At 42.7% G+C, this 27477-nt stretch overlaps 1 protein-coding gene and 1 non-coding gene across 7 annotated transcripts; both read right to left on the bottom strand.

The window, feature by feature from the left end:
- Positions 1-11: 11 nt before the first annotated feature.
- On the bottom strand, positions 12-27075 carry CAP1 (cyclase associated actin cytoskeleton regulatory protein 1). Of its 6 annotated transcripts, none has more exons than XM_069587064.1 (13): positions 26816-27075; positions 13353-13477; positions 12652-12752; positions 10885-10962; positions 9071-9214; positions 8891-8976; positions 5635-5740; positions 4305-4482; positions 2752-2927; positions 2462-2585; positions 2240-2322; positions 1784-1927; positions 12-1183 (listed from the first exon to the last, which is right to left on the bottom strand). In XM_069587064.1, the coding sequence occupies exons 2-13, from the start codon at positions 13462-13464 to the stop codon at positions 1100-1102; spliced, it is 1416 nt and encodes a 471-aa protein (XP_069443165.1). In that variant the 5' UTR covers positions 13465-13477; positions 26816-27075; the 3' UTR covers positions 12-1099. The 6 variants fall into 6 exon arrangements, with proteins under 6 accessions (XP_069443165.1, XP_069443139.1, XP_069443146.1 ...); XM_069587038.1 differs by having other exon boundaries at positions 12652-12755; positions 13353-13474; XM_069587045.1 differs by having other exon boundaries at positions 12652-12755; positions 26816-27069.
- TRNAR-CCU (transfer RNA arginine (anticodon CCU)) lies at positions 5058-5130 on the bottom strand. The gene has a single exon. It is a non-coding gene; the product is annotated as a tRNA-Arg (tRNA).
- Positions 27076-27477: the final 402 nt, after the last annotated feature.

Genomic DNA, 27477 nt, shown 5'->3' with positions numbered 1-27477 from the left:
TAAATACTAAGTGAGTTTGGTATTAATTTTATTCTATTTTCTGTATAACTTTAAGTACATAAAGGTTTATTTCCACAGGCCTCAGGAAATGGGTAGAAATCACAGGACAATCTCTCTTCCCACCAAAAAAAAGTTGCATATTTTGGTAAAGTGTTTGTCCTAGAGGAAAAACTGAAAGTTGCATTAGAAAGGCTGTGCAAGATTTTTACACAAGACCTAAAAACAGCCTGCAGTGGAGATTTTAGTCCTTTGTTCAGGTGCCCAGACAGAAGCCCAAAGTTGTGAGTATGACAGTGCCATGGAAGCAGTGAAGGTGGATGATGGGCACCTAGAATGGAAGGGGAAAGGGAAGCCACATTTCTGGGAATGGTGCGGTCTTCCTTTTTTTTTCTCTCTTTTTAAGTCATCTCTGTAGGAAGGTGCTGGGCAGGGGCCCAAGAGAGAGGGTCCGAGACTCCTTTAGCTGGCCTGGGTGCAGGGCACCACCACAGCAGCTAACACAGGACAACCTACGGTCAGGTTTGGGCAGGTGCGGGATGGAATGCAGAAGAAAAGGAATGCTTGTAGGAAATCATTTTGCTAGGAATGCTAGATGGCCAAGCTTCAGCCTTTGGTCCCGTGCAACCCTTGCCTCACTTGTCAATAGTGAAAATTAGTTTAAGTTAGAAGAACTAACTAGGATCAGCTGCTGTTACCTTCACACTCGTTGTTAGAAAAAGGTTAACTTGTGTGAACATTCTGACCTGTTAATTCCTGGGACTGCTATAGTCTTCCCAAAAGACTATTTGTTGGTCAAATAACCCCAAAGGCTGAAAGCTAAAACACACCTGTCCTGGTCTGCAGTTGCTTAAGAATGGACTGGCGTTGTGGTTGAGCTGATATGAAAGAGCTGCACCTTCCTGCGGAAGATCAACTGACCTGCTATTCCACCCCAAATCTCAGCCTGAGGTATATTTCAGTGAAGGCAGGTAGCTGTGCTTCTCAAAGCAGAGAAGCAGTTTAAGAGCAGAAAGGTAGAGGAAATCTAAAAAAAAACCATCTTGATACAGATTTATCCCATGGTGTGAGGGAGAGGGCAAGGAACCCAGTGGCACTTCGCTTATCCAGCAATTTCTGTCACTGTGGTGACCAACTTCTGCCCATTCCATACGGTCTTGAACTGCTCAGGGACTGGGAACTCATTCTGCAAATAGAGAAATAACAAGTTTAAACCTGAGCTAGGCAACATGGAGTTAATTAAGTGTTAACACTTTTCTCCCAATGCCTGTTTGCACTAAACTGTGAGAGCAAGTAGGATGTAATGAGAGCAATGGAATCCTCTTGTGAAAGCCTGGCTACGGGGGCTATGGAACTGGCAGCAGCACATCTCAGAGACCACCTCCCCCACCACTGCCACAGTGAAGGAGCCGTGCAGTGCAGGAATGAGAGCAGGGCCTCCAAAGCTAGACAGATGGAGGCTGGAGTCTATTTCCTACTGACCAGTAACCCTGGACAGCTGTTAACCCTGTGAGGTACAGATGGGAATGTGAATGGCTCAGCAGCGTGCTGTGACTCAACCCCAGTCCTTTCTGCTACCCTGAGCATCTGCTCAACCTAAGAAAGCCAGAAACCACTCTCCTTAGGGAGTCTACTTTGTGGGACCATCTCAGGCTTCCATGTGCTCGAGGTGTGCACAGCTGGGTTGGACCCACTTGGTGCAGAATGTCCATCAACTAGCTTTCTCCAACACTAGCCTTTAAGCCCTTCTGTTTTCACATACTACTAAAGGGATCAAGAAACTTACGAAGTCACCGCCTTCTGTAGGAATGAGGACATTCATCTCAGAAGATTTGGCACTGACTATCTCACAATCCAGGGAGTTCTTGCTCAGGTAAACGTGGCAGCCATCTGTTTTGTTGATGGAAATGGTTGGCACTTTACCCATTACCTGCAGAGGAAACCAAAAGCACTGAGTTCTGGCCTCTGGAAGAACAGTTAACTGTAGGAAAAGCTTTCCCTGTTTCACAGGAGCACAGGAACAACTCACAGGTGTACAACAGATACTGGATACTAGGGGTGGGTGGGGATGGTGCTGGAAACAGCTCACAATAAGGGCCAACTCCTTTCCTGCCACATCCAGAGCAGCTCAGCTTACAGACCCCAGAGAGTCAGATTTCTACCACAGCAACATCTGTGGGTCGGCTGTGTCTCTTTCAATTAATCCCCGAGACCAAAGGAAGGAGCCAAGGTATCGAGTTACCTGAACTTTGACATCCTTACTATTGATTATCTCCACAATGCCCACCACGTCATCAAACACCAGACCAAGTTTCTTACAGTTATCTAGGAGAAGAAAGGGAGCAGGTTAATAGTATAACTTTAAAGGAAAGCACTCTATTAAGAATCTCTAGAAATAGGGGAAGTAGGGTGCCAGCCTTCTTGAGCTCTAGGACAGAGCCTGCCTTGGCCAAGAAGAACTCACCTACTGTAATGGAGTTAATTTTGCCCTTGATTTGCAATGTCGAGTTCACACACTTGAATATGTAAGCCACCTGTTTCAGCTCTGTATCCTCTATCACCAGGTTGGAAACATTCTCCTGATTTTCCTGTTAAAAAGATCCCCTTTTAGGAACCTCATCACTAAGCACACCCCCAAAACCAGACTATGCCAAACTTTCTTTCTTATAATCAAAAGCCTGCACTTGTTTGGCTGTGCCCGTTTAGTCTCTGCCCCCTCTTCTTGTTCCCCAACTCTGGGTATTTTTAACTCACCACTCTCCACTTCTTGCCCTCCAGTTCAAGTAGAGCTGGCTCCTTCTTTGTGACCGGTTTGGGGGGATCTGGTTTAGATGCAGAGAAGGGTTTGGGGCCACTTCGTATCAGACCACTCTGAGCCTTCAAGGCAGGGTTCTTGTGAGTCTTCATGTCATCGGATACGTGTTTCAGGGCTGTAAGAACAACAGCTGCTTTGTTCCTGTCCTTCATACCAGCGCTTTGAGCTGAAGCAATAACCAACTTCTGCTATCAGAAGTTACACTGATCCTTAACCAAAAATTCAAAGCCAAAACCCAGAGCCTCTGAGATGTTCTCTCTCATACCGCTGGAGAAGCACTTTTATAATTCTCTTCTACCTCCAGGTTAAATTATAAAATTCCACTAAAAAATAAGTAAAATGCAGAATATGTATATATGGGGGAGATGGGGATAAAAACACAAGAAAAAGATTTAGAAAGACACTAAGTATATACTCACAAAACACATACATAGTTTTTAAAGCAATAGAGGAAGAAAAAGTACTATGTGATAATAAAAAAAATTTGGTAAAAGGAAAAATAACCTCATTCACAGCTAACTTACCACCCACCCTCAATCAGTGCTGGCACTTGAAACTTCCCTTCCGATAATTTTTCTATTCATAGTTGTTTTTTATTTAGATGCAAGCATACACACTTAGACCAAAAAAATTTGGTTTAACCAATTAACAGTAAAATTTTTCTCAAGTTAGCCTATAGTTTCTAAAAATATCTTTATTTTTTTAAGGGAAAAAAAATTCCATAATCACTCTCAATAGGCTGACACATGCCTTGCTTATGAACAGAGCCCCAATCTACATAAGCAATGCTAGCTTTTTAGCATCACCACTCCATGTGGTTAGTTTTTTTTCTTTAAACACTGCATGGTTCATGGCAGAAAAAAGACTTAACAGTTGCATAATATTCCATCATGAGGAACATACCACAGTTAACCATTTCTCTTAAAGTTGGATATATAGTTATACCATTCTTAGCTACTATAAATAGTAATGCCTAAAACTTGTCCTTTGAATATTTTTATAGGTAGATTCCTAGGAGAGTGTTGCATAATTTAGACTTCAACCTACTGTATATGAGAGTGTCTACCTTTTCTATGCCAACATTTGGTCATTCTTATGCAAGTTTTCCATTATGACTAATATACATCCTCGGAGGAAGTTAACCACCCCCTTCCATGATGACTTCCCAAAGAGACCATGTGGTAACATGGAAAAAGCTCTAGGGAAAACCACTGGCACCATGCCTTGGCACAATACAGTAGGTACTCTATATGTGCCCCTTAAATCACTTTCCAATGGGAAGAGAGATTCCCACAACTATAATGACCCATTTTCAATTTCCATTTAAGCCAGTTCTGCTGTCCCTTTAGGCAACCTGAAAGAATGTAACACCCCAAATGAATCTCCCATAAACAAACCATGATTCTGGTTTACAGACTGCCAGGTTGCTAGCTGGTAAGTTCTTGCCAAAACAAGTTGTTTACTGACTCCTCTTGCCAAAGCGTTCACTTACCATGTGTGATGCTCTCCCCCTGATTAATCTGCGCAAACAGTGCTGAGCGTGAAGCAGAGTCATCTGAACCTGAACTGGTGGGGACTGGGGGTGGAGGTGGGCCTGGTGGGGGAGGAGGAGGACCAGATCCAGCAGAGGGTCCAGATGGCAAGCCACTCAGTTCTTTTGCCACAGGCCCCTGGAACAGTAAGTGCAGGGAACACTGTCAACTTTTCTTCCCCTCGGTACCTGCCCCAACAGGACCTTACATGTGTCCAAGATACATGGGATTTTCACTGTAGTCCTTGATGCAATGACTAATGCTCCCGACCCACACCCAACTCAGCTCCATTTTTCCAGCTCTAAACCTAGAGTTCTAAAAATCTTAGTGTATCAGCAATACCTCAGACTTACAAAATCCAAGTTTGATTTTACCATCCCCTGCCTGCTCCCCTTCCTGTACAATCACCCCATTTCTATTTTAGCGAAAGGTATCACCGTCCAAGCTTGGCTGTTAATCATCTTCTCATTAACTCATTCTGTTCTCTTGGTTGGACCTCCCTAAGTCTGTTTCTATCAGCCTTTTGCACCATGAGTACTTACATAGTCTGAGCATAAGCCCTTGCCCCCAATCTATACACTAAGACTCTTAAAGACAAATCTGATCATTACCACTATTTTGCTCAAATACCTATTATAGTTTCTTATCATCAATTAAAAAAAAAGTATTTATTTGGCTGTGCCAGGTCTTTGTTGTGGCACGTTGGGATCTAGTTCCCTGACCAGGGATTGAACCCAGATCCCCTGCATTAGGAGCGCAGAGTCTTAGCCACTGGACCACCAAGGAAGTCCCCTTATCATTTGTTACAAAGACTAAATGTCTCAACTACTTCCTTTTCAGCCTCTCCTCCTAAAACTTTGACTCTCTCTTCTTACTGAAGGCAGATGACCAACCTCTACATTTATTCTGCATTTACTTTAAGCTTCGCTGTTACCCATCTCTCCCACTTCCATCCTATACCTGACAAGTCTCAGATGAGAATATGACTCCTGCAAGTACAGTCTCTCCCAGTTGAGAATCACTTTCTCATACTCTGTAGTGTGCACCTTTGTAATAGCACTTGGCTTGGTGATTGGTACTGGGGTTTCGTATCTCTATACTTAAGCTTCCTGAGGGTTGGGATGTTATTTATTCATCTATCTCCCCTCCAGCCCAAGCATGTTCCTGACTCATGTTTACCGACACTGAATAGAACTGAGTATTCTTTCCCTTACCCTCGCTTTCTTTACTCTTTTACTCCTTTTCCTTCTCTACTTTCTGGAGGAATGACAGGAGGGGATGAGAACTCACCGTTCTGCTCCAGGCTAGTCCGGTGGTATGGAACTCCTTAATGTAAGCCTGCAGCTCTGTCCATATACTCAAGTAAGCTTTGACCCAGTCCACGTGCTTTTTATCCCTGGGAAAATTAAACAACAACTCACTGCAGGCAGTCAGGGTACATTACAATAATGATTCCAGATCCTTCCTATCTATGAGCTCACATTTTCTTGCCTGTGACGCTCCTTAGGCTCTGCTCAATGGCAGCTTTTCTATCATAACTGAGCTTCTCTTTTCTTTTTTAAACCTATTCTCTTACCCTAATTAGACCAAAGTCCATACCGACAGGAACTCTGTATCTCTACCTCTTATAGCAATATGCCTTAAACTTTTTAAAGTAACAAACTGTTTTTTCAAAGCATAAGACTTTAGGCATAATCTTATATAAAAAACTAAAAAGAGCATATATTCTGTGCCTGAAGCCATGGTCAAGAGGGCTCTCAAGCATCACTCTGGATCTTCAGGACTCCAAGAAACTCAACTGTCTTGTAACACAATGCCTTAGGTCAAAAATATGCCTTCCTCCAGAAAATTAAAAATAAAACACTTCCCTTTAGGAGGAAAGATGATGCTGTAAAAGTGCTGCACTCAATGTGCCAGCAAATTTGGAAAACTCAGCAGTGGCCACAGGACTGGAAAAGGTCAGTTTTCATTCCAATCCCAAAGAAAGGCAATGCCAAAGAATGCTCAAACTACCGCACAATTGCACTCATCTCACACGCTAGTAAAGTAATGCTCAAAATTCTCCAAGCCAGGCTTCAGCAATACGTGAACCGTGAACTCCCTGATGTTCAAGCTGGTTTTAGAAAAGGCAGAGGAACCAGAGGAACCAGAGATCAAATTGCCAACATCCGCTGGATCATGGAAAAAGCAAGAGAGTTCCAGAAAAACATCTATTTCTGCTTTATTGACTATGCCAAAGCCTCTGACTGTGTGGATCACAATCAACTGTGGAAAATTATGAAAGAGATGGGAATATCAGACCATCTGACCTGCCTCTTGAGAAACCTATATGCAGGTCAGAAAGCAACAGTTAGAACTGGACATGGAACAACAGACTGGTTCCAAACAGGAAAAGGAGTACATCAAAGCTGTATATTGTCAGCCTGCTTATTTAACTTATAAGCAGAGTACATCATGAGAAACACTGGGCTGGAAGAAACACAAGCTGGAATCAAGATCGTCGGCAGAAATATCAATAACCTCAGATATACAGATGACACCACCCTTATGGCAGAAAATGAAGAGGAACTAAAGAGCCTCTTGATGAAAGTGAAAGAGGAGAGTGAAAAAGTTGGCTTAAAGCTCAACATTCAGAAAACTAAGATCATGGCATCTGGTCCCATCACTTCATGGGAAATACATGGGGAAACAATGTAAGACTTTATTTTTGGGGGCTCCAGAAGCACTGCAGATGGTGATTGCAGCCATGAAATTAAAAGACGCTTACTCCTTGGAAGGAAAGTTATGACCAACCTAGATAGCATATTCAAAAGCAGAGACATTACTTTGTCAACAAAGGTCCATCTAGTCAAGGCTATGGTTTTTTCAGTAGTCATGTATGGATGTGAGAGTTGGACTGTGAAGAAAGCTGAGCGCCGAAGAATTGATGCTTTTGAACTGTGGTGTTGAAGACTCTTGTGAGTCCCTTGGACTGCAAGGAGATCCAACCAGTCCATTCTCAAGGAGATTAGTCCTTGGTGTTCTCTGGAAGGAATGATGCTAAAGCTGAAACTCCAGTACTTTGGCCACCTCATGCGAAGAGCTCATTGGAAAAGACTCTGATGGTGGGAGGGATTGGGAGCAGGAGGAGAAGGGGACGACAGAGGATGAGATGGCTGGATGGCATCACCAACTCGATGGACATGAGTTTGAGTACACTCCGGGAGTTGATGATGGACAGGCCTGGCATGCTGCGATTCATGGGGTCACAAAGAGTCGGACACGACTGAGCTACTGAATTGCATCAGTATTAAATTACACAAGTAGCACTGCGTTGTAGTTCAAGTCTCCTCTCTTAAGTATTATTAGCTGGAAGACTTTATGATTACCGAGTGCCAAAGAATTGATGCTTTTGAACTGTGGTGTTGGAGAAGACTCTTGAGAGTCCCTTGGACTGCAAGGAGATCAACCCAGCCCATCCTAAAGGAGATCAGTCCTGAGTAGTCAATGGAAGGTCTGATGATGAGGCTCCAATACTCTGTCCACCTGATTGAAAGAGCTGACTCACTGGAAAAGACCTTGACACTGGGAAAGATTGAAGGCAGGAGAAGGGGACGACAGATGATGAGATGGTTGGATGGCACAACCAACCCAATGGAGATGAGTTTGAGTACGCTCTGGGAGTTGGTGATGGACAGGGAGGCCTGGCATGCTACAGACCATGGGGTTGCCAAGAGTCGGACATGACTGAGCGGCTAAACTGAACTGAGCATAAAACCCAATTTCCTCAACTGTAAATTGTGGAGTACAATAGTGGGATATAATCAAAACATTGTGATGCTTAATTCCAGATTACTGGAAGGATCAAGGAACTGCCTGGTGTTCTGGGAGATATTTCAGACCCACATGAAGGCTCATTCCTTCAGAGTAGTCGCTCAACATATGCTGATTACTGAGGATGAACAGAGGGAAGAAAAGAAGGGTTTGGAGAGTTACGAAGCCAAGTAACAGGTGTCTGTAGTCACTCCAGCTCAAAACCAGTGATGGGAGAAGTTCACACTGGTGGACACGTGGTCGGACATACAATAACTCCCCTTATCCAATACCTGCAGCGGTCAGGCAGCCTTCCTCTCACTTCACCTGACTATAAGAATAGTCAGGGTCACTTTATAGTAAATCTTGTTGTAACTTTTGCCATTGAGCCAGTTGGAAGTTTTCAACAAAGGAACAAAATCTTATCCACACAGGCAAAAAAAAAGGGGGGGGGGGCATTAGTTCATTTTCATATTCAGCAAAAGCTCCTAAACCTGTAAAGGCAAGGATGAGAAAACTCAAAAGCCCTCTACAAACCCTGGAGAAAAAGCAGAAGAGGAAGAAGAAACACTTCCTGCTTGCAAATGCAGCTTCTATGAGTCAACATCTATCACACTTTCCAAAAAGCAGCCCTGAGAGAAGAGAATCAACACAGCAGCCACAGCCAGCCTTAACTTAACCCAAAGTCCTACTCTAGCAAGTCAAGTAACCAGCTGGGTTTGTTCTTGACCCCTTGAGGACAAGCTGGACTTACACATCTTTGTACTCCTTGAGGACTCGATTTGTATAAAACATGGCAGCATCATTCATTTCCTTCACATATGGACCAGGCTTGGGAGCCTAGAAAAAGAAAAAGCTGTCAGTGACTCAGGGCCTTTCCAGTCACATTTCCTGGCCTCTGTCCCTTCCCTTCCATAGACGCTGCGCAGCTCACCATAGCCACCCAACCCAGGGCCTGGATACTTTCGCTGACAGCTGACAGGTGATTGAACAACTTGCTGCCTCGGTTCTTCTCCCGGAAGGTCACCACTTCTTGGATCTGCTCGGAGATGGGTGCCAACAAGTCAGAAAGCTTGTTCTAGAAAAAAACAGGCAAGAAAAGACAGAGGTTAGAGTCCTTTTATGTTTTATGTTGCTCAACTCTGATCTTGTAAAGCAAGAATTCTTCATGAACTACAACAAGCATGCAAATAAACTCTGTGTTTATCTCCAAAGATTCATATGGCTACACTACTACTCAACACCTCCTCAGAGTTCCAACTCCTCAGGCAGGATTTTGTGGTTCTTTATGATCAGGACCCATATCCCAGCTGTACCACAAAATTCTACCATTTCTGTCATTTGTCTTTTCTGTCCCACGAACAGGAGCTACTAGCTCCTTTCTGGGCCCTCACTCATGATGGGCTCCTCTCTTTCCATCTATCCACACGATCCTCTGCTTCATGAGGAACAGCCCTCCAATCCCAGCCACACTGGCCTCCTACAGCATCTCTCATCAGCAGAGCCAATTCTGACCTTACCACGCAACATTTATTAACGGACCCATGTGAACATGTTTTTCTTTCTCATTAATTCTTCAAACACAAGGGCTTTGTTTGAGCCCTATTTTATAATCTGCACAGCCCTCAACACAGTGCTAGCCATATAGCAGCTGCTGAGAAGAGATCTGCTGAATCAAATGCAATTAGAGGACTTGGCATTTGAGCAGGAAGCTTAGCATAATGGACGAATTTTGTGTTTCTGTGTTTTCATCCTTCCCACAAAGCTTGGTTTCCTGAACATCTCGATTCTCAGATCTCAGTATGAGAACAGTCTAAAGCAGGAGTTGGTAAACTTTCTTTCTGTAAAGAGCCAGACCGTAAATATTTCAATCTTTGCAGGCCATCCGGGCTCTGTTGCTATTTCTTAACTCTGCTGTTGTAGTGCATAGAGCAACAACAGACAATACTTAAAAGAATGGACATAGCTGTGTTTCAAAAAAAACTTCACTTAAAATAGGTGGTGGGCCAGATTTGGCCTGCAGACTACAGTCTGCCAATCCTTGATCTAAAGTAAGGGAAATATAATAATATCTCAGCTGCCTAAATTGTTGTGAAAAGTGTGGGGTTGGAAAAAAAGGTTTAGACAAAATGCTTTAACCTTTCGTCTTTTAATTTTTAAGATTAAAAATTAGAATCTAACATATTTAACATTACTTCTGCTACTTTTACATTGTTTAGGCATGTTGAGGGTTCACAGGTTTTAATACAGCATTAGCACGAAAACTTATTTTATTACCCCTCTACCTAGGAGAGCCAAATGCAAAAAAGAAGAAACAAAACAAAACTAAAATGTGTGGCTCTAAGAAAAATCTAAATTTTCTTTAATTTATTTTCATACTTTGGCAGCATAAAATATTGAGGTAGGAATAAAGTTAAAGAGAGATGTCCAACCACTTAGGGTGAGGGGAGAAGCAATTCTTTTACGATCTCCCCAGCAGTCTTACTAATAAAAGCACATCCCAGTGGAGCAAGAAAATCACTTTCTAGGGCCTAATCAACTTAGGAGACAATATGATGAATCTGGGCTAAGCCAAGAGGCTAGAAAAGACTGTCAGATGGCACATTCCCATAGTGGGGCTTAAAATCGGACTCTCCTGGGACTTGGTGCCTGGTAGGTCTATCTTAACATGTTGTGATAGCTCAGCAGAAAGCCCTCAAGCTGTCCTGCACATCAAACCATAACAAAACCAACCAGTAGTGAACTTACGCCTGCTGGCTGCTGGCACTGAGAGGCTGTAACCAAGAGAGCTCGCTCTAACTTCAGACCTGTGTGGACCATCTCCGCCTGAAAACAAGAGGACAGGAAAAGAATCAGCTATCAGCGACACTTCACAACTGGACGAGTCCTGATAAGAATAACCTGAAACCTCCACGTTCATGTATTCTGGCAGCAACCCAGGCACTTCATGTTGATTTCTTTAAGTAATCCAGATTTCAGGGACTGATAGCAGAATTACATATACCATTGCTCCTGATGGAACCAATCAGGGTTGTATATCCAGAGCTGGAAATGAAGATACTTAGGGCTTTCAAAGAAGTCAAGTTTGCAGCTGCACATGTGGTATGAAGGGCACTGAAAAATCTCTCCTACCTCTCATCACCAAAAAAAAATTGTTTTGAAAAACTAGAGGTAGGAGTAAAAGCAAAAGCCTAAGCTTATGCCTCAAATTCTTAAGGTATTTACTCCATAAGGTTAAAGCTATTTTCAAGTATTGGACCATGACCTATCACAGATAATTAAATCAACTTTGTGACACATAATGAGTACTTAAGTGAAGTATAGTAGAACGAGTGCAATAATTTCAGTTAGAAATTATATATTTTTTAAGGTGCAATACAGGTTGCATAAACACTATTTTGTGAAACATCTATCTTAACTGGTCTTCCCAGGTGGCGCTAGTGGTAAAGAACCTGGCTGCCAACGAAGGAGACGTAAGAGACACGGTTTCGATCCCTGGGTCAGGAAGATCCCTGGATGAGGGCATGGGCAACCCACTGCAGTATGCTTGCCTGGAGAATTCCATGGACAGAGGAGCCTGGCAGGCTACAGTCCATAGGGTCGCAAAGAGTCGGACACGACTAAAGAGACTTAGCACACATGCATATCTTGGTTACAAATATGTATTTCTTACTGAGGGCCATGGACAAATGAATTTTAAGAAGCATGAAGCTATAAGCACTACCACATATAAAACTTCAAAGTCAAGTCATATTTTTTTTTCTGGGTTTGTATTTTTTAAATGTAGAACTGATACGTTTTAAACTTTTTCAAACGTTATCTACTGTATAAAGTAAAAATGCAAGCCCCATACTCCTAAGTCCCAGTCCCACTCTCTAGAGTTAACACCACTGCCAACAGATGGTATGTAAGAGGCTTCAAACAGGTCTTCCAAAGATCAGGCAAACAGTTTTACTGAAGGGTCAGGCTGATCCTAAACATGGTTACTGCTTACAAAGGATCACTGAAAGACTAGCAGGAAGGTTCCGGGTCCCGAAGAGAAAGACAGAGTGGGAGTGGTGGTGACACGTGGGTAGCAGCAGGAAGGGAGGCGGGTGGAGAGCACCTGTCATTGCCTACTTCATATTCTTACTGTGGGCTAAGTGTGAAAATAACTCACATTAGCATAGCTTTAGCATAACTATCAAGCACAGCTTCATAAATGCTAAGTCATGATGATGAGTCCTTTGAATAAGCCACCCCAGGGTTGGTTATATAACATGGTGGGGTAGCATATTCTCACTACCAAGATGAGCAAAGCAAGCTATCTATATAAAAGAAGCCTATCAGAGCATGTGATAAAAGCAGAGGGCCTGGAAAAAAATGTGGAAAACTGTTTCAGTGCATAGACTTGAGTTCCTCAGTGCAGGCAGAAGCAGCCAGGAGCCTCTCAAGGGGCTCTTAAACCAAGGATGACTAGGATTTGAAGAAAGCCACCAGTCCTTAAAAGACGGAAAAAGGGCCAAACCTCCTTACATGTTTCTGCACATCTCCCCCAATCTCTTTACTGATCTTGAGGTACTCTGCCACAGGACCGGCCAGCAGTGAGTCAAACGCTTGCACATATGGAGTTGTTCCTGCTAAAGACAGACACACCACCAAGAATGGTCACACACGAGAAAGAGAGTTTGTTAAAGGCACTTCCAAAGCGGAGAGGCAAGGTAACACAGTAAACAGAAGGCTTGGGGTGTAAGTCAGGAGCTTGGCTCCAAAATCACCATTAACTTCTTATGTGATCCTAGCTAAGTCTCCTTTCCTAACTAAGCTTGATTTTTTTAATCAACAGAATGAAAATAAACAAAATTACCCCCCATCAAAGTTCCTTTTAGCCTAACATTCTATAATTCAACTGGTACATGTGCAAAATGGTCAATCTGCCAATAATTTGAAGAGAGGAAATTTTAATATCACTTGTCATTTGACTTATACTACAGTCATTTTGCTAAAGAAAGAACAGGAAATAGCATACAAGCAGGAAGTTCTCATGTTAAAATAACTTTACCACAGGCCTCCCGGCATAGAAGTCACTTCCTCCCTTATCTTACAGGTGATGAACTTTCTAGATTAAATGTTTCAGCAAGTTAGCTCCAAAGAAGAGAATATACCAAGATAGAAAAATTGCAGGCCAGGACACCAAGTTTCACTCAAAGCATTCTACTGGCATGCATACTGCTTACCTTTTGCAGCACTGTCTCCATACCCACAATGTGTGTCAGAGGCATGGGAGACTGCCTCCAGGCGGCCCACCACTCTCTCCAATCTTTCTACCAGATTTCGCATGTCAGCCATAATGTACCACCTGCTGAAATAGACCAAATGTTATTTGTTGCTTTAACATGACACAGAACCTAGGGAGGAAAAAGAAAAAAGAATGCCCTGGAGATGAAGAAGATGCCAATTCTGAGAAACAGAATCATTTTACAGTAAAATAAGATGGAAGATAGTCTAGCATATTTGCAGAAGCATAGAGACCTCATTAAGCAAAAGAACTACCCAGGAAACAGCGTTAACTGAAAAGCAAATATTTACTCATCCAAATACTTACTGAATATTTACTATGATATCATCAACTAAGTATTTGTGTAAGAATTTAGAATTTACAAGGAGAAATCACATATGTTTTCTCAGTTTACTAAGCCTCTCAACAACTACTTATGAATGGAAAGATAACTACTACATTCTTAAAGATAGGAAACAATTTCAATGAAGTTAAATGACTTGCCTATAGTCACAAAATTAGTTAGTTGGGAAGCCAGTACTCAAATCAAGTCTTCTGGCTCTAAGTTCAGTGTTTTTTCCTACATCCTGCTGCCTGCATGCAGAATGCCCAAGGCCAAGATGAACAGGATATTTATCCTACCCACAATAACTTATAGTCTAACAGAGAACTATACACTGTGCACTAAAACTATTAAAAACAAACAGAAAAAAATTTAAGGTGACATAAGTTGCAGGCAAAATAACACAGGATTTCAGAGAAGAGAAGAATATATCAACTGGAAGCGTCAGATAAGGCTATCAAGGAGAAGCTGCCAATTGAGCCAGGCTTCAAAGGAGGAGGGGCAGGATCTAGACATGCAGTAGGGAAGGAAAACAAGACATATCCAGAAGGACTTGTTATAGATCTTTTCACAAATACCAACTTATTGAACTAGCCTCATTCAATGTCTAATATCCTAAAGAAAGGAAGCTCCTCTCTCCTCAAAAGAGAAGGGACCTTTTCTGGTTTGTTTCCTAAACAAGTTTATCCTCTACCATCTAGACCACTACCTGGCAGTTAGAAAGTGTTCAATAAATATTTATGAAGTCAATGAACCTGAAGTATAGAATCTCAGAACTCCAGAGGGACAAGGGTTCTGAAAGTTGCCCACAAACACATATAAGTAAGTGTTAACGTTATCAATATACATCAATATAAAGTGGCTGAGACTGTAAGTGATCTTGTAAAAATCAGTCAAGTGAAATTTGAGCCAAAGACTTGGAGAGATTTCATTCCAAAGCGTTAATCTGGTCAGGTAACTGAAGATGAATGAACTCAACTCCCTTGAAGCCACCTAAAATGACGACAGAATCACAATTCCCTCAAAGATGACGACATGACAGAATACCTCAATTTAACACATTGTCTTCCCTGTGGAAGAGAGAAGCAACTCACGAGATAAACTAAGATCATCCCTGCCCACTCTTTTCTGTGTACAGGCTCTGATCTCTCAGAGGAGTATTGTACCCCAATACGCATAGCAGCACTACTTACAACAGCCAGGACATGGATGCAACCTATGTGTCCATCAATAGAGGAATGGACAAAGAAAATATAACATACACACAATGAAATATTACTCAGCCATAAGAAGGAACAAAACAGTGCCATATGAAGAGACACGGACAGACCTAGAGAGTAAAGTCAGAAAAACAAGCATCATACAGTATCATTTATATGTGGAATCTAGAAAAATCATACAGAAGAACTTATCTGCAAAGCAGAAATAGAGATACAGATGTAGAGAATAAACTTATGGATACCAGGGGTGGGGAGGAAGGGGGATGGGATGAATTTCGAGATTGGGATTCACATACATACACTACTATATATAAAATACATAGGCTGTATGTTGTTAACCTGCTTCTTATATGCAAAGTACATCATGAGAAACGCTGGACTGGATGAAGCACAAGTTGGAATCAAGATTGCCAGAAGAAATATCAATAACCTCAGATATGCAGATGACACCATCCTTGACAGAAAGTGAAGAAGAACTAAAGAGCCTCTTGATGAAAGTGAAAGAGGAGAGTGAAAAAGCTGGCTTGAAACTCAACATTGAGAAAGCCAAGATCATGGGGTCTAGTCCCATCACTTCACGGCAAATAGACGGGGAAACAATGGAAACAGTGACAGACTTTATTTTGGGGGGCTCCAAAATCAACCCAGACAATGACTGCAGCTGTGAAATTAAAAGACTCTTGCTCTAGGTTATGACCAACCTAGACAGCATATTAAAAAGCAGAGACATTACTTTGTCAACAAAGGTCTGTCTAGCCAAAGCTTTGGTTTTTCCAGTAATCATGTATGGATGTGAGAGTTGGACTATAAAGAAAGCCGAGCACTGAAGAATTGATGTTTTTGAACTGTGGTGTTGGAGGAGACTCTTGTGAGTCCCTTGGACTGCAAGGAGATCCAACCAGTCCATCCTAAGGCAAATCAGTCCTAAATATTCATTGGAAGAACTGACGCTGAAGCTGAAACTCCAGTACTTTGGCCACCTGATTCGAAGAACTGACTCATTTGAAAAGACTTTGATGCTGGGAATGATTGAAGGCAGGAGGAGAAGGGGACGACAGAAGATGAGATGGTTGGATGGCATCACTGACTCAATGGACATGAGTTTGAGCAAGCGCTGGGAGCTGGTGATGGACAGGGAAGCCCTGTGTACTGCAGTCCACGGGGTCGCAAAGAGTCGGGCACAACTGAGCTGATGTATAAACTGATGTATAAACTAGATAACTAATGAGAACCTACTGTGTAGCACAGGGAACTCTACTCAGTGCTCTGTGGTGACCTAAATGGGAAGGAAATCTAAAAAGAGGGGATATATGTATACATATAACTGATTCACTCTGCTGTACAGCAGAAACTAATACAACATTGTAAAGTAGCCATACTTCAATTAAAAAAAAAAAAAGACAGTAACCTGGAAACTGTTAAGCAGTACAGTATAGTGGTTAAGAGCATTATTCTTTAGAGAAGTCAGATAGGTTGGGAGTCTCTGTGTCTGAGTGTTACCAAACTTTTTGAACCTCAGCTTCCTTATTTGTAAAACAGGAAGAACAGCATAAAATCCAAAGGGCTGTAGAAAGAATACGTGAGGAAATACACGTGGAATTGCTTGACTGGCTCAGGCCTGAAACATGGCTAGGATTCCATAAACATTAACTAAATTGTCTTCTTACTAATCTCAAGTCATCAAAATCCATAGGCTCTATTTTGTGTATCATAAATAGATGCCCCTTGTCTTCATCCTGATTTATAAAAATTCAGCCATCATGACTTTGCCTAGATTACTGCAATAACCTCTTCACTAGTCCTCTAATTTCAGTAACACACCCTCTTATCCATTCTTCTCCTTATTACCACAGTGACTCAGAGTAACGTCCAAACAAGGGTTTTCACAATCTGGCCCTGTTTTATTTCCCACCACTCCGCCAGTTTTATCTCCTGCCACACCTTTACTCAACATTCCACAGCAACCCAAACTACTGGCATGTTCCAGAAAGAGTTCTGCTTTCTCTCACTTTTAAGACTTTTCAATGCTATCTACTCTGCTTGGTTGCTTTCCCATCCCAACCTGTTCCTTATCTCATAACTCCTACTGCCTTTTTCAAATTCAGCTATGCTTTCACCTCCTCTAGGAGGTTTCTTCCAGTTTGCTATGCTTTCCAGTACTTTGGCCACCTCATGCGAAGAGTTGACTCACTGGAAAAGACCCTGATGCTGGGAGGGATTGGGGGCAGGAGGAGAAGGGGACGACAGAGGATGAGATGGCTGGATGGCATCACTGACTCGATGGACGCGAGTCTGAGTGAACTCCGGGAGATGGTGATGGACAGGGAGGCCTGGCGTGCTGCGATTCACGGGGTTGCAAAGAGTCGGACACGACTGAGCGACTGAACTGAACTGATGCTTTCCCTTGTCAATCTGCCCCTAGAATTCTTACCATCCATTAAATCTCAGCCAAGATATCAATCTCACCAAGAAGCATTTCCAGTATGTCTCCCACAATATTTCATTATGTACTTATTTCTACCATACATTTCACACACAGCTTTAAAATCATTTAATAGTCAACAGGCAATTAGCCACCCTACAGAAGAGACCATGTCTTGCCTTTGTAATTCCAGTACTATAACTGTGGTAGGCACTATAAACACAATAGGTTAATATAGGCCCTTGAAAAAAATGATAATAATAAGGGCCTTTACCCTCTCTCCCCTCAACACAAGTCTGGCTGTCTCCTCTCTGTGTCAAGTCTGAGGAGAAGTGTAGGGTGTTTTTCCCCCTTTCTTAAAAAAAAATTTCCCCCTAATTGTAGGATCTAACAAACACTGTCTTTCAAATAAACACGGCCTTCCTGGGCACAAATTACACTGATATGGAGATTGTCAAATCAAATACCTTAAGGAAGATAACCTTATTAGATGATATAATATCAATTAAAAACAAAATTCCCTGACTTCCCTGACAGTCCAGTGGTTAGGACTCCACAATCCCAATGCAAGGGGCACAAGTTCAATCCTCGGTCAGGGAACTAAGATCCCACACGCCCCAAGGTGTAGCCAACAAAACAAACAAAAAATTTATAAAGAAAAAAACAAAACAAAACTCCCTTATAGTTGTGCTTTACATCATCAAACTACTGCTTCTTTTGTCTAGTAATTCTATGATGTATGTTACAAAGATACTGATCCCCATCTTTAGAGGAAAGAAACTGACAGAAGTTAAAGTGAGGAGAACACAAATTCTCAGGCTCTTCCCACCACTCCACATGGCTTTTACGCGCTTAAGGGACTAACGGGTTCATCACAGCATCCAACCCCCACTGTGGCTTCAAGGTCTCTTTATGGTATACTGAGTCACATTATTAGCAGCCTTCAATTTCTCTGTTCTCAATTTCCTCCATGGAGGCCAATATTTTTTTCACCTTAAGTAGAGATGACACATATTTGGAAGGTAAATATTTACAATAAGATTTTTCCCAATACAGAATTGCCAAAGCAGAGAACTATAGCTGTGCCTAATCTTGTTCCCTGCCATTTTTGGTTGCCAGTAGCCAAGAACTGTATGTAAGTGTCTATAAATGAATATACAGAGTCCCAAGTATTTAAGCGTTCATCATAAAAGCCTCAGAAGGCAAAGCAGTCTTAATTACTCAAGTCTTAATAAAACTAGGATTCAGGAGGCCAAGGTTTGAGTCCCAACTCTGTCACGTATTGGCTGCGTAACTTCAGAACAGTCATTTAATGGACCATCACCTAGCACACCTGGGGATTCCCAGGCGGCGCCAGTGGTAAAGAACAAGCCTGCCTATGCAGGAGACCCAAGAGATACGCATTCAACCCCTGGGTTGAAAAATGGCAACCCACTCCAGTATTCTTGCCTGGAGAATCCCATGGACAGAGGAACCTGGCAGGCTTCAGTCCGTATGGTCACACAGAGTCAGACACGACTGAAGTGACTTAGCATGCGTGCACCTAGCACACAGAGATGTAAGGATCAAAGGAGTTGGTTTTATAGATGAGTAGCTCAGCTGGTAGTAAAGAATCCGCCTGCAATGTAGGAAACCCCAGTTCGATTCCTAGGTGGGGAAGATCCCCTGGAGAAGTCAAAGGCTATCCACTTCAGTATTTATGGGATTCCCTGGTGGCTCAAACTGTAAAGAACCCACCTGCAATGCAGGAGACCTGGGTTTGATCCCTGAGTTAGGAAGACCCCTGGTGGGGAGGGCATGGCAACCCCTCCAGTATTCTTGCCTGGAGAATCCCCATGGACAGAGGAGCAAGGCGGGTTACACTCGCAAGAAGTCAGACACAACTGAGCAACCAAGCACAGTCTCTTTGGGAGCCTTACAATGCGGTTCAAATGCGAAATGTTCTCACTGCCTACTACGTGCTGGAACACAGGCTCCAGAAGCATGGGAGATTTCTTCATTCTCCCTGCCTCTGCTCCCCTAACAGCCTCCCCCAACTAATGTCCAGCATCTAAAAAACCTGGCACATAGATGCTCATACCAGGAAAGTGCGCAGCACTGTCATAGCTACTGAAGAAATGGCAGACCCACGGTCTCTGCCATCTAGAAGCTTTCATTCTTATTGAGAAGGACAACACAAATGCCAATGGAATAAATACTGAAGACTATATTTTTTAAAGTTCTGTTAAGAGATTAACTAATTTCATTTGGATTGGAAAAAGTTAAAGTATCAGCCAATACACTGGAGCTTTTTCTTTGTAAGATGTTGCATGGTCCTAAATTACAGAGTATAAATGACTATATGCTTGGAGTTCAGAAGAAATCAATGAGGACTAGAGTTAGTCTCAGGGGTTTCAGGAGAGAATTGGGGCAGAAAAAGTAAAAGAAAAAAGAGAAGACATTCTAGAGCAATGAAAAGCAAATAGAGACCAAGGAGGCTCAGTACAGAGCGTGAGCAGACAGTCTACACAGTACTACGGGGATACACAAGGCGGGCTTGGTTATGGAGGCACTAAGAGCCAGGCAGCATTTGAATTTCGTGCTGTGATAAATGTGAAGCCTTTCAAGGATGTTGAATGAAGGAGTAATATGATGAAAGCAAAATTTTTATAAGTACTGAAAGAATCGGTTTTTGGGGGAAAGAAGGATGATATTAGGATTTAGGTTAGGTTGAAAGCTGTTCAACTAGCTGTAAAATAAAAGTGCTACTGCAAAAAACATTTTTGATATTGCAAAGGAAAAAAAAAATCACTTTTAGGCCACTAAGTGACCAGCACCTGAATTAACAGTAAAATAGTTTTTCTGCTCTGAGGGAGTCTAGCAGGAGTGACAAAGCTATCTTTCACTGAATCACTGGCTTTCAGGATCGGGAAGGAGTCTAGAAAGCATAATCAGAGTCTAGAAAGCATAAGCAAGAACAAATCTTTCAACATCCTCAGCAATTAGTCAGGTAGCCTCTGTTCAAACGTCCTCAGTGTGGAGAACTCAAGACTTCTGGAGGCAGCCTATTCCATTCGCACAGCTCAAAGTATTTAAAAGTTCTTCCTTATATGGAGGCAAAACCAGTCTCCCTGCAACTTCCACCCACTGATCTTGGTTCTGCCTGCTGAGGTCACACGAAACAAGTGAGCATTAAACACAGAACAAGTATTAACTGTCTGGTACTGTTGAGTATAGTAGCATTCAGAGAAGGAAGTCAAAGATGACTCCAGAGTGGCAAATCCAAGGGAGTAAGAAAATGATGATGCTATAGGCAAGAACACGTTTCTGGCATGTTCTAGCTAAGGCAAGAACATGAGGTCAATCTTGGATACACAGTTTGAACAGAAGATGAAGTTTCCAAGTAGGAATATCCAATAAATAGTTAGAAATAAGCTTGGGGAAGGATCAAGGCTGGAGATCAATGTTTACAAGTCATCAGCAAGGAAACATCATTAAGTAACTAGAATGCATAGGCTTTTGGAGGGATATTACGCGGAACAAAAAGAAATGAGGAGCTTGATTCTCCAGCAACTTCTTTTGTGGTTTTAAACTAAGTGAAATCAGAAATGGTCAGTGACTCCTGCCAAAGCTGCTCCATATTCTCCTCATTCTAACAATTCAAACAACCCAATTCCTTCTACCTGTCATTCAGAAGTAAATGGAACCAGGTTACTCCTGCAGTTCTTGCCTCTTTTCACTAGGCAATTAAGGCAGTGGAATGAATTTCTACTCACAAAAAGCTGCTATGGTCAAAATGTTTCCTGCTTTGTCTGGTAGTTGTTCCTGTAGGTCATACCCTTAAGTAGAATTAAAATAAAGCAACTATACAAGTCACCCTGTATATTATTGTAGCCCACCCGATCTGCTTCAAAATGCTTCTGCTGGCCTTTACTTTGGAATTCTGTTCCCAGGATGTTATCCTAAGGAAGTAATTCTAATGTGGGAAAAGTGATAGGCATGAAGATGTTCACTGCAGTGTTAGCTTAGACTTCTAATTACAGGGAAATAGCCACATGCACTGCGGAAAAAGACTTGAAAAGAACACAAAATTTACAATATTTGCCAAGTTAGAGTGATGGACTTTTGCACAATTTCCCCTTCTGTTTTCCAAGCTTACAAAACAAAACACAGTTATATAATTTCTTTTAAACAAAAGACAACAAAGCAGTTCCACTTGGATATCTTTTCTAAGCTACACTAAACCATAAGGCATTAGTTTAGTTCTATTCCTAACAATGTAGAAATTCTCATCACAAGGCTCTAACATGCTACAGAGCAAAACCTACACATGCTAACAGGTTACTTACAAGTTGGCTTGTAACTCAGAAACCAAAGAACAGACAGCACTTTGCCCCAGTAAAGATGCTATCTAAATCTAACCCAAATCAGGAGCCACTGTTCTTCCCCAAGCATTTGGTTTCTCTGATGAAACCAATGACATTTAGTGCCCAAGTCACTGCCACCCCAGAAAGAAAGGTCTGTCTTCTAGGGAGGGAAAGAATTCTGCCTAATAGCAGCACTTGTCACCCATTCCCTCAATAAACATGTCCTCTTATCTAAAGCTCCAGGAGTGAGTCAAGTTAGTAACTGCACAAGCTGAAGTCAGATTTAAGAACTAGCTGTTTCAAAGCTTTGGGGCAAAGAGATAACTTTGTGTGGTCATGGGTTACCTTCTCTCTTATATTCAATGAACATTCATTCATTTTATGAAGACTAACAGCATAAAAGCATTCAGTAGGCATCTTTTACATTATATAAGGAAAAACCACATTGGTTGATTTCAATTGGTAGTTGCTTTAAACAGAACAGCATTTCCCATTCTCATGCATAAAGATAGATTCAAGGATGTCATTTGTCCCTAGCCATGATTCAGCTACAGCTACAGATATGAAAAGATCTGTGACTGTACCTCTATAATTAACTTAAGCACAGGAATTTTACTGACCCCTGGAGGGAAAAAGACAACAACAACAAAGCTCACTCTTTCCACTAAATATTTCAACTATGTTTTGCAGTGGAATGGAAAAATGTGACACAACAGGTCTGGTAATATAAGGCGAACAAAGCTGCACTGTAGCTGAGGAGTACTTTTAGAGCTTTGATAGTTTTTATTATGTTTACGTGATGGTATATCAAGAACAAATAGTTTCATGATGAATGCTAGAGCTGCATAAACTTTACGGTCATGAAACTACAGTCGACCCTTGAACTACTTGGAGGTATGAGCACAGGGCCTCAGTGCAGCAGGAACTCCGCAAATAACTTTACAGCCAGCCCTCCATATCCATCGGTGTAAGTGAACTCTTGAAAATCCATGTTGTACGAGGGTCAACTATATAACAATTTTATCAGTCGAAATAAATGTTGAGTAACATCATAAACTGCATGTAATTTAAAATAAATGATAGGGACTTTCCTGGTGGATAAGAATCCAGAAGATAATACACAGGATAAGAATCCACCTGCCAATACAGGGGACACTGGCTCCATCCGTGGTCCAGAAGATTCCACATGCCTCAAAGCAACTAAGGCCATTCAACACAACTACTGAGTCTGAGATCTAGAGCCCACAACCACTGAGTCTGAGTACTGCAACTGCTGAAGCCCATGCACCTAGAGTCCATGCTCCGCAACAAGAGAAGCCACTTCAATGAGAAGCCCATGCACTGCAACCAAGGGTAGCCCCCAGTCGCTGCAACTAGAGAAAGCCTGTGCGCAGCAATGAAGATCCAGCACAACCAAAAATAAACAAATAAAATGAGAATCCCTGTTTGCCAAAGAAAGCTGCCTAAGTGCAGGCAAAGAAAACAGGAAATTTATATACCTCCAATATAGGAGAAATATAAATTGGCTGACTTTCGCTGTCAACTAATACAAATCTCATTTCTAGTGAGTGCCTAAACAATGGCTTTCTTCATTAAGATCACATTCTCTGAGAGGAAAAAACCACAAAACAGCCACGCCTTCAAAGCCCACCCAGAAATTCCTTGAATAAACAATTCTTGACGCTTCAATGAAACCCATGATCCATTTTTTGCAAAGTACCCTGTGCTTATCATGTGCCATACACTGTGTTAATCACGGCAATGGAGCCTGCTCTCGGAGAACTGAATTGAAGATAAGACACCACACAATCAGAGCTGAGATATTTTCTCATACACTATTCTCCATCCGGGAGACATCTGGCAATATCTGAAGACATTTTTGGTTATCACAGATGAAGGAATGCCCCTAGCATCTTATAGGTAGAGGCCAGGGATACTGCTGAAATCCTACAATGCACAGCACAACCCTGCAAAATGAAGAATTATTTGGCCCAAAATGTGAATTATGCTGAGGTTGAGAAACTCTGTTCTAATGTAATCATGAGCAAAAGGTAAGTGCAAAAGGTACAAATAAAATGCTAATAGTTTGGAACTCTCTAAATCAGAATGTCAATCTGTACCACCCAATGAAAACTAAATTAAGGGTCTGACTCTGGAGAATTCTGTCAATTGGACAAAAGAGTTTAGACTTGATTTTCTGGGAAAATGTAAGCCAGTGAAGGGATAACAAGATGAAAACGGTTCTTTTCAAAAAAGCAGTCTGGTTTGGTTGAAAAGCTTAAGTATCGTTATGAAAGCCAGCTTAATAGAAAATAAAGAAACTGATGAGGGTAAGGCAAAGAAATAATCAGTAGGACTGCCTAAGATATGGCTTGAGGAGCCTCAGATTTCAAATCTCAGGATTAAATTTCAAACCAGAAGGTTCAACTTCCAATGACACTGCATTTGCTTAAGTAAAATGCATCTTTGATTCACCACGCCTCACAGAAAACTGAAAGAAGGAAGTCACTTTTTAAAGGCTCAGTTCCTAGTTGAAAAATAACTGCAACTAAACAAAGGTATGTATAAGGAAGAAAAGGGATTGAAAAAAAGGCTTCAATCCTTCAGGCTGGAAACATTTTACAAACTAAACAGCTAACCTCTACAAATCAAAAATACACACACTGAAGCTGAGCAATACTACCACTTTTGATTTGTATGACAGGTTGTACCTGACAAAGTACTTTCACTACTACCATTTTATTTAAACTCCTCCAAAACATCTGACTGATGAAGTATTTCTGGGGAAGGGGGAAGAAAATTCAACTGAAATTTCTTTATACTGAACAGCAGTAACAATAAGCAAAATGGCAACCATAGAATAAATCCAAATGCATTCAAACAAGGCATCAAAAGCCCCTGACAACCTGGCAGCACCTACCTTTTCTTTCTGGTCTTATCTTCCCCTACAAACCCGAGGCCCCAGTACTTCACTGAATAATATAAACCCCCTGCCTCCACATCTTTGTTTGTGCTGTTTCTTCTAGCCGGGATACCTTATTAGACATTTTTGCCTAGATGTACTGCAAACACCTCAAACTAAATACGTCCAAAATTTATTTTCTTTCCATGTCACCTCTCCAATTAACCTTCTTCATAGAGTACCTATCTTGGTAAATAGTACTACCACTTCCCTAAACCAGAAAATCAGAAATTGTCCTAGGTTCTTTCTATTTTTTCATTTCCATAAATAATCAGCCTCCAAATCTATGGATTCCATCTTTTTCATATTGCTCAAATTTGATTCCTCCTCTTCTTTCCATTCTCACTGTCTTAGTTCAAGCCATTGTTCAACCTTCCGAGCACCCGTCTACTTCCCCACTAAAGTCCTTCCCCTCCCCCCAACAGACAAATTATTAATAAAACATCAATCTGACCATATCATTTTCCTATGTAACAGCGTTCAAAGCCTCCCCACAGCTTTCAGGGTAAGCTCCAAATTCTTTAGCAGGGTTTACAAGGGCCTTCATATTTGATCCCACCACTGCCCACTTCCTCCACTTCTCTGAGCTTTACTGGAATTCCAGTCATGGTCTTTCAGCATCCAGTCTCCATTTCTTGCATTGGACTCTCTGGCTGGAAATTCCTTTTTCAGATTCACCATATGGCTAAATAAATCCTCCAAGACTTACTCTCCCACTTCCCCCCAAAACCTGGCTCAGGTAGTCTTCCTCTCAGAACCCTGCGCTCACACAGGGCACCTCAACACTGTAAGCTACCCACGATTTACTTGTCTGCTTCCTCCTCCACTCCAAGAAAACTACTGTAATTCTTGGTCACCAGGGCCAAGTGCCTCATTTCATATGTGCCTCACACATATTCAATAAATGACTAGTGAATGGTTAATGTGCTGGGCTCCCCATCCCCGTTTTTCACTTGAACAGGGATCCCTATAAAGAGCTTCAACTGACACAGTTCTGATACTAACCTCTGCTGTAAGTTTCTCATCCTGTCTTCATCGAGCTCTTCGTTGTTTAACACTCATCTTAAACCCTGCTTCTGCAGAAGTGATTTTCCTGAGCCCCTTGTTACATACTGCCATAGTACCCTGTTCTTTCCTAACATGCATCACATTTATAATATTTGTTAAATTCCCTGTGACCAATGTCAGATCCATGAAGGCAGGGTCCACCTTATTTTGTTTCTGCAACCCCTGGATATGGCAGAGTCCCTAACAAAGAATAAACATAATTTGTTACACTGAATTTAATCTTGTGAGGTGAGCAGAGATCTTCACTTAAAAGATGAGTAAAAATGAGGCTCAAACAATAAAGCACCTATGGCTACCGAGGCTTTGCAGTGGAGCCAGACCAAACCTGAGCCAACAGATTTTACGACCAGAAGTATGAGACACCTTCAATAAAGTTAGCTTGGGTTTTCAAGATAAGAACTACAGACTAAGAGAAAGGGGAGGCTCTCAGATAGCAAACACAAAGACCTGCTCCACTCTTAAAAAACAACAAAAAAACTCCCCAGGCATTCCAAACATGCTGTATTTTTAAATAAAAGTTCCACGCAGCGGGTAGCCTTTAAACCTGCAACTGCCTGAGACACCTACCGGAAGACCACCCCAAGGTACAGAAAGGTTCCTGGGAAATAAACGGGGGAAGGATCTGGGGCTGGTAAACTAAGGAACTGAGGTCTAGATTCCGATTGTTTCGCAGTAAGACCTTAGACAAGCCTCGTCTCTTCTGGAATCAGTTTACCCATCCAAGCAATGGGGGCGAGACCAGGAATAGTGAAGACTCTAAGGTCTCGGAGGTATCTTTCAGTCAGAGCTCCTTAGGAATCAGGCTTCTATTGACAATGATCTCCAGAACCGCTAGGTCCAGCGGAGGGAGGGCCTCCACAGGAAGAGTCCGGCTCAGTTGGTCACCCTGGCCCCACCTCAAGAGACCGCGCCCAGGATCCGGGGTCGGCGTAAGGGCCCCAACGCGCCGGCCCCCTCAGGAGGGCTCACCGCACGCACCTAGGTCAGAAAGGCCATTAATAACGCCAAAGGCCAGTGGGCCGAGGAGTGGACCCCAGTCACTCCCCACCGTGCACACTCACCTCAGACTTCTGTCTCACCTCCGGACTGCGATCAGCCTCTCTCCACTTCCGGCAAGAACCGCCCAGCAACCTTCGCGCGACCCACTTCCGGGCCCTCACTGGGCGCGGCACCCCCACCGGAAATGAAGGGCCGGCTAAAACGCCAGCCCAGTGGAGGGACCCGGGAGGAAGTCGGGCCGCCGGGCTGGTGACTCCGCCCCTTATTCGCCACGCCCGGGAGAAAGAACACCCCTCTAGCTTGGTAAAAGAGCCCCGCCCCCGAGGCGGGAGCGACGGGGGCGTGTCTAAGGCTAGGCCACGCCCTCCAACGATAGTAGACCAAGCTAAGCTCCGCCTCCCTCTGGGCGTGGATACCTCGGTTTCGCCGTTTGTGATGTAGGGAGGCCATTGGTCTGGGCAGTGTTTCGGGAGGACCTGTGGAGGCTGTGTGTGGGGAGGGGTCGGAGGGGGCGCTCAGGCATAGCCCAGGGTTTCTGGGCGTGCCCGCCGCCGCCACCCTGCTTGCTCTGGCCGGGGCTGGGAAGGTGGAAGCGCAACTCACTTCCTGTTAGTTCGGTGCGCTCTGTGACCATAGATGGTCAGGTCTGGGGCCGCGCGGAAGCCTCCGCCCCGCGGTTTAGGAGTCCTTCTTCCCCACACTCAGGGTGTGGTCCCCGAGAATA

The sequence above is a fragment of the Ovis canadensis genome, chromosome 1 (assembly GCF_042477335.2).
Source record: "Ovis canadensis isolate MfBH-ARS-UI-01 breed Bighorn chromosome 1, ARS-UI_OviCan_v2, whole genome shotgun sequence".
Classification (NCBI taxonomy): domain Eukaryota; kingdom Metazoa; phylum Chordata; class Mammalia; order Artiodactyla; family Bovidae; genus Ovis; species Ovis canadensis.
The sequence above is the reverse complement of the archived record's forward strand: the minus strand, read 5'-3'. Positions and strand labels throughout refer to the sequence as shown.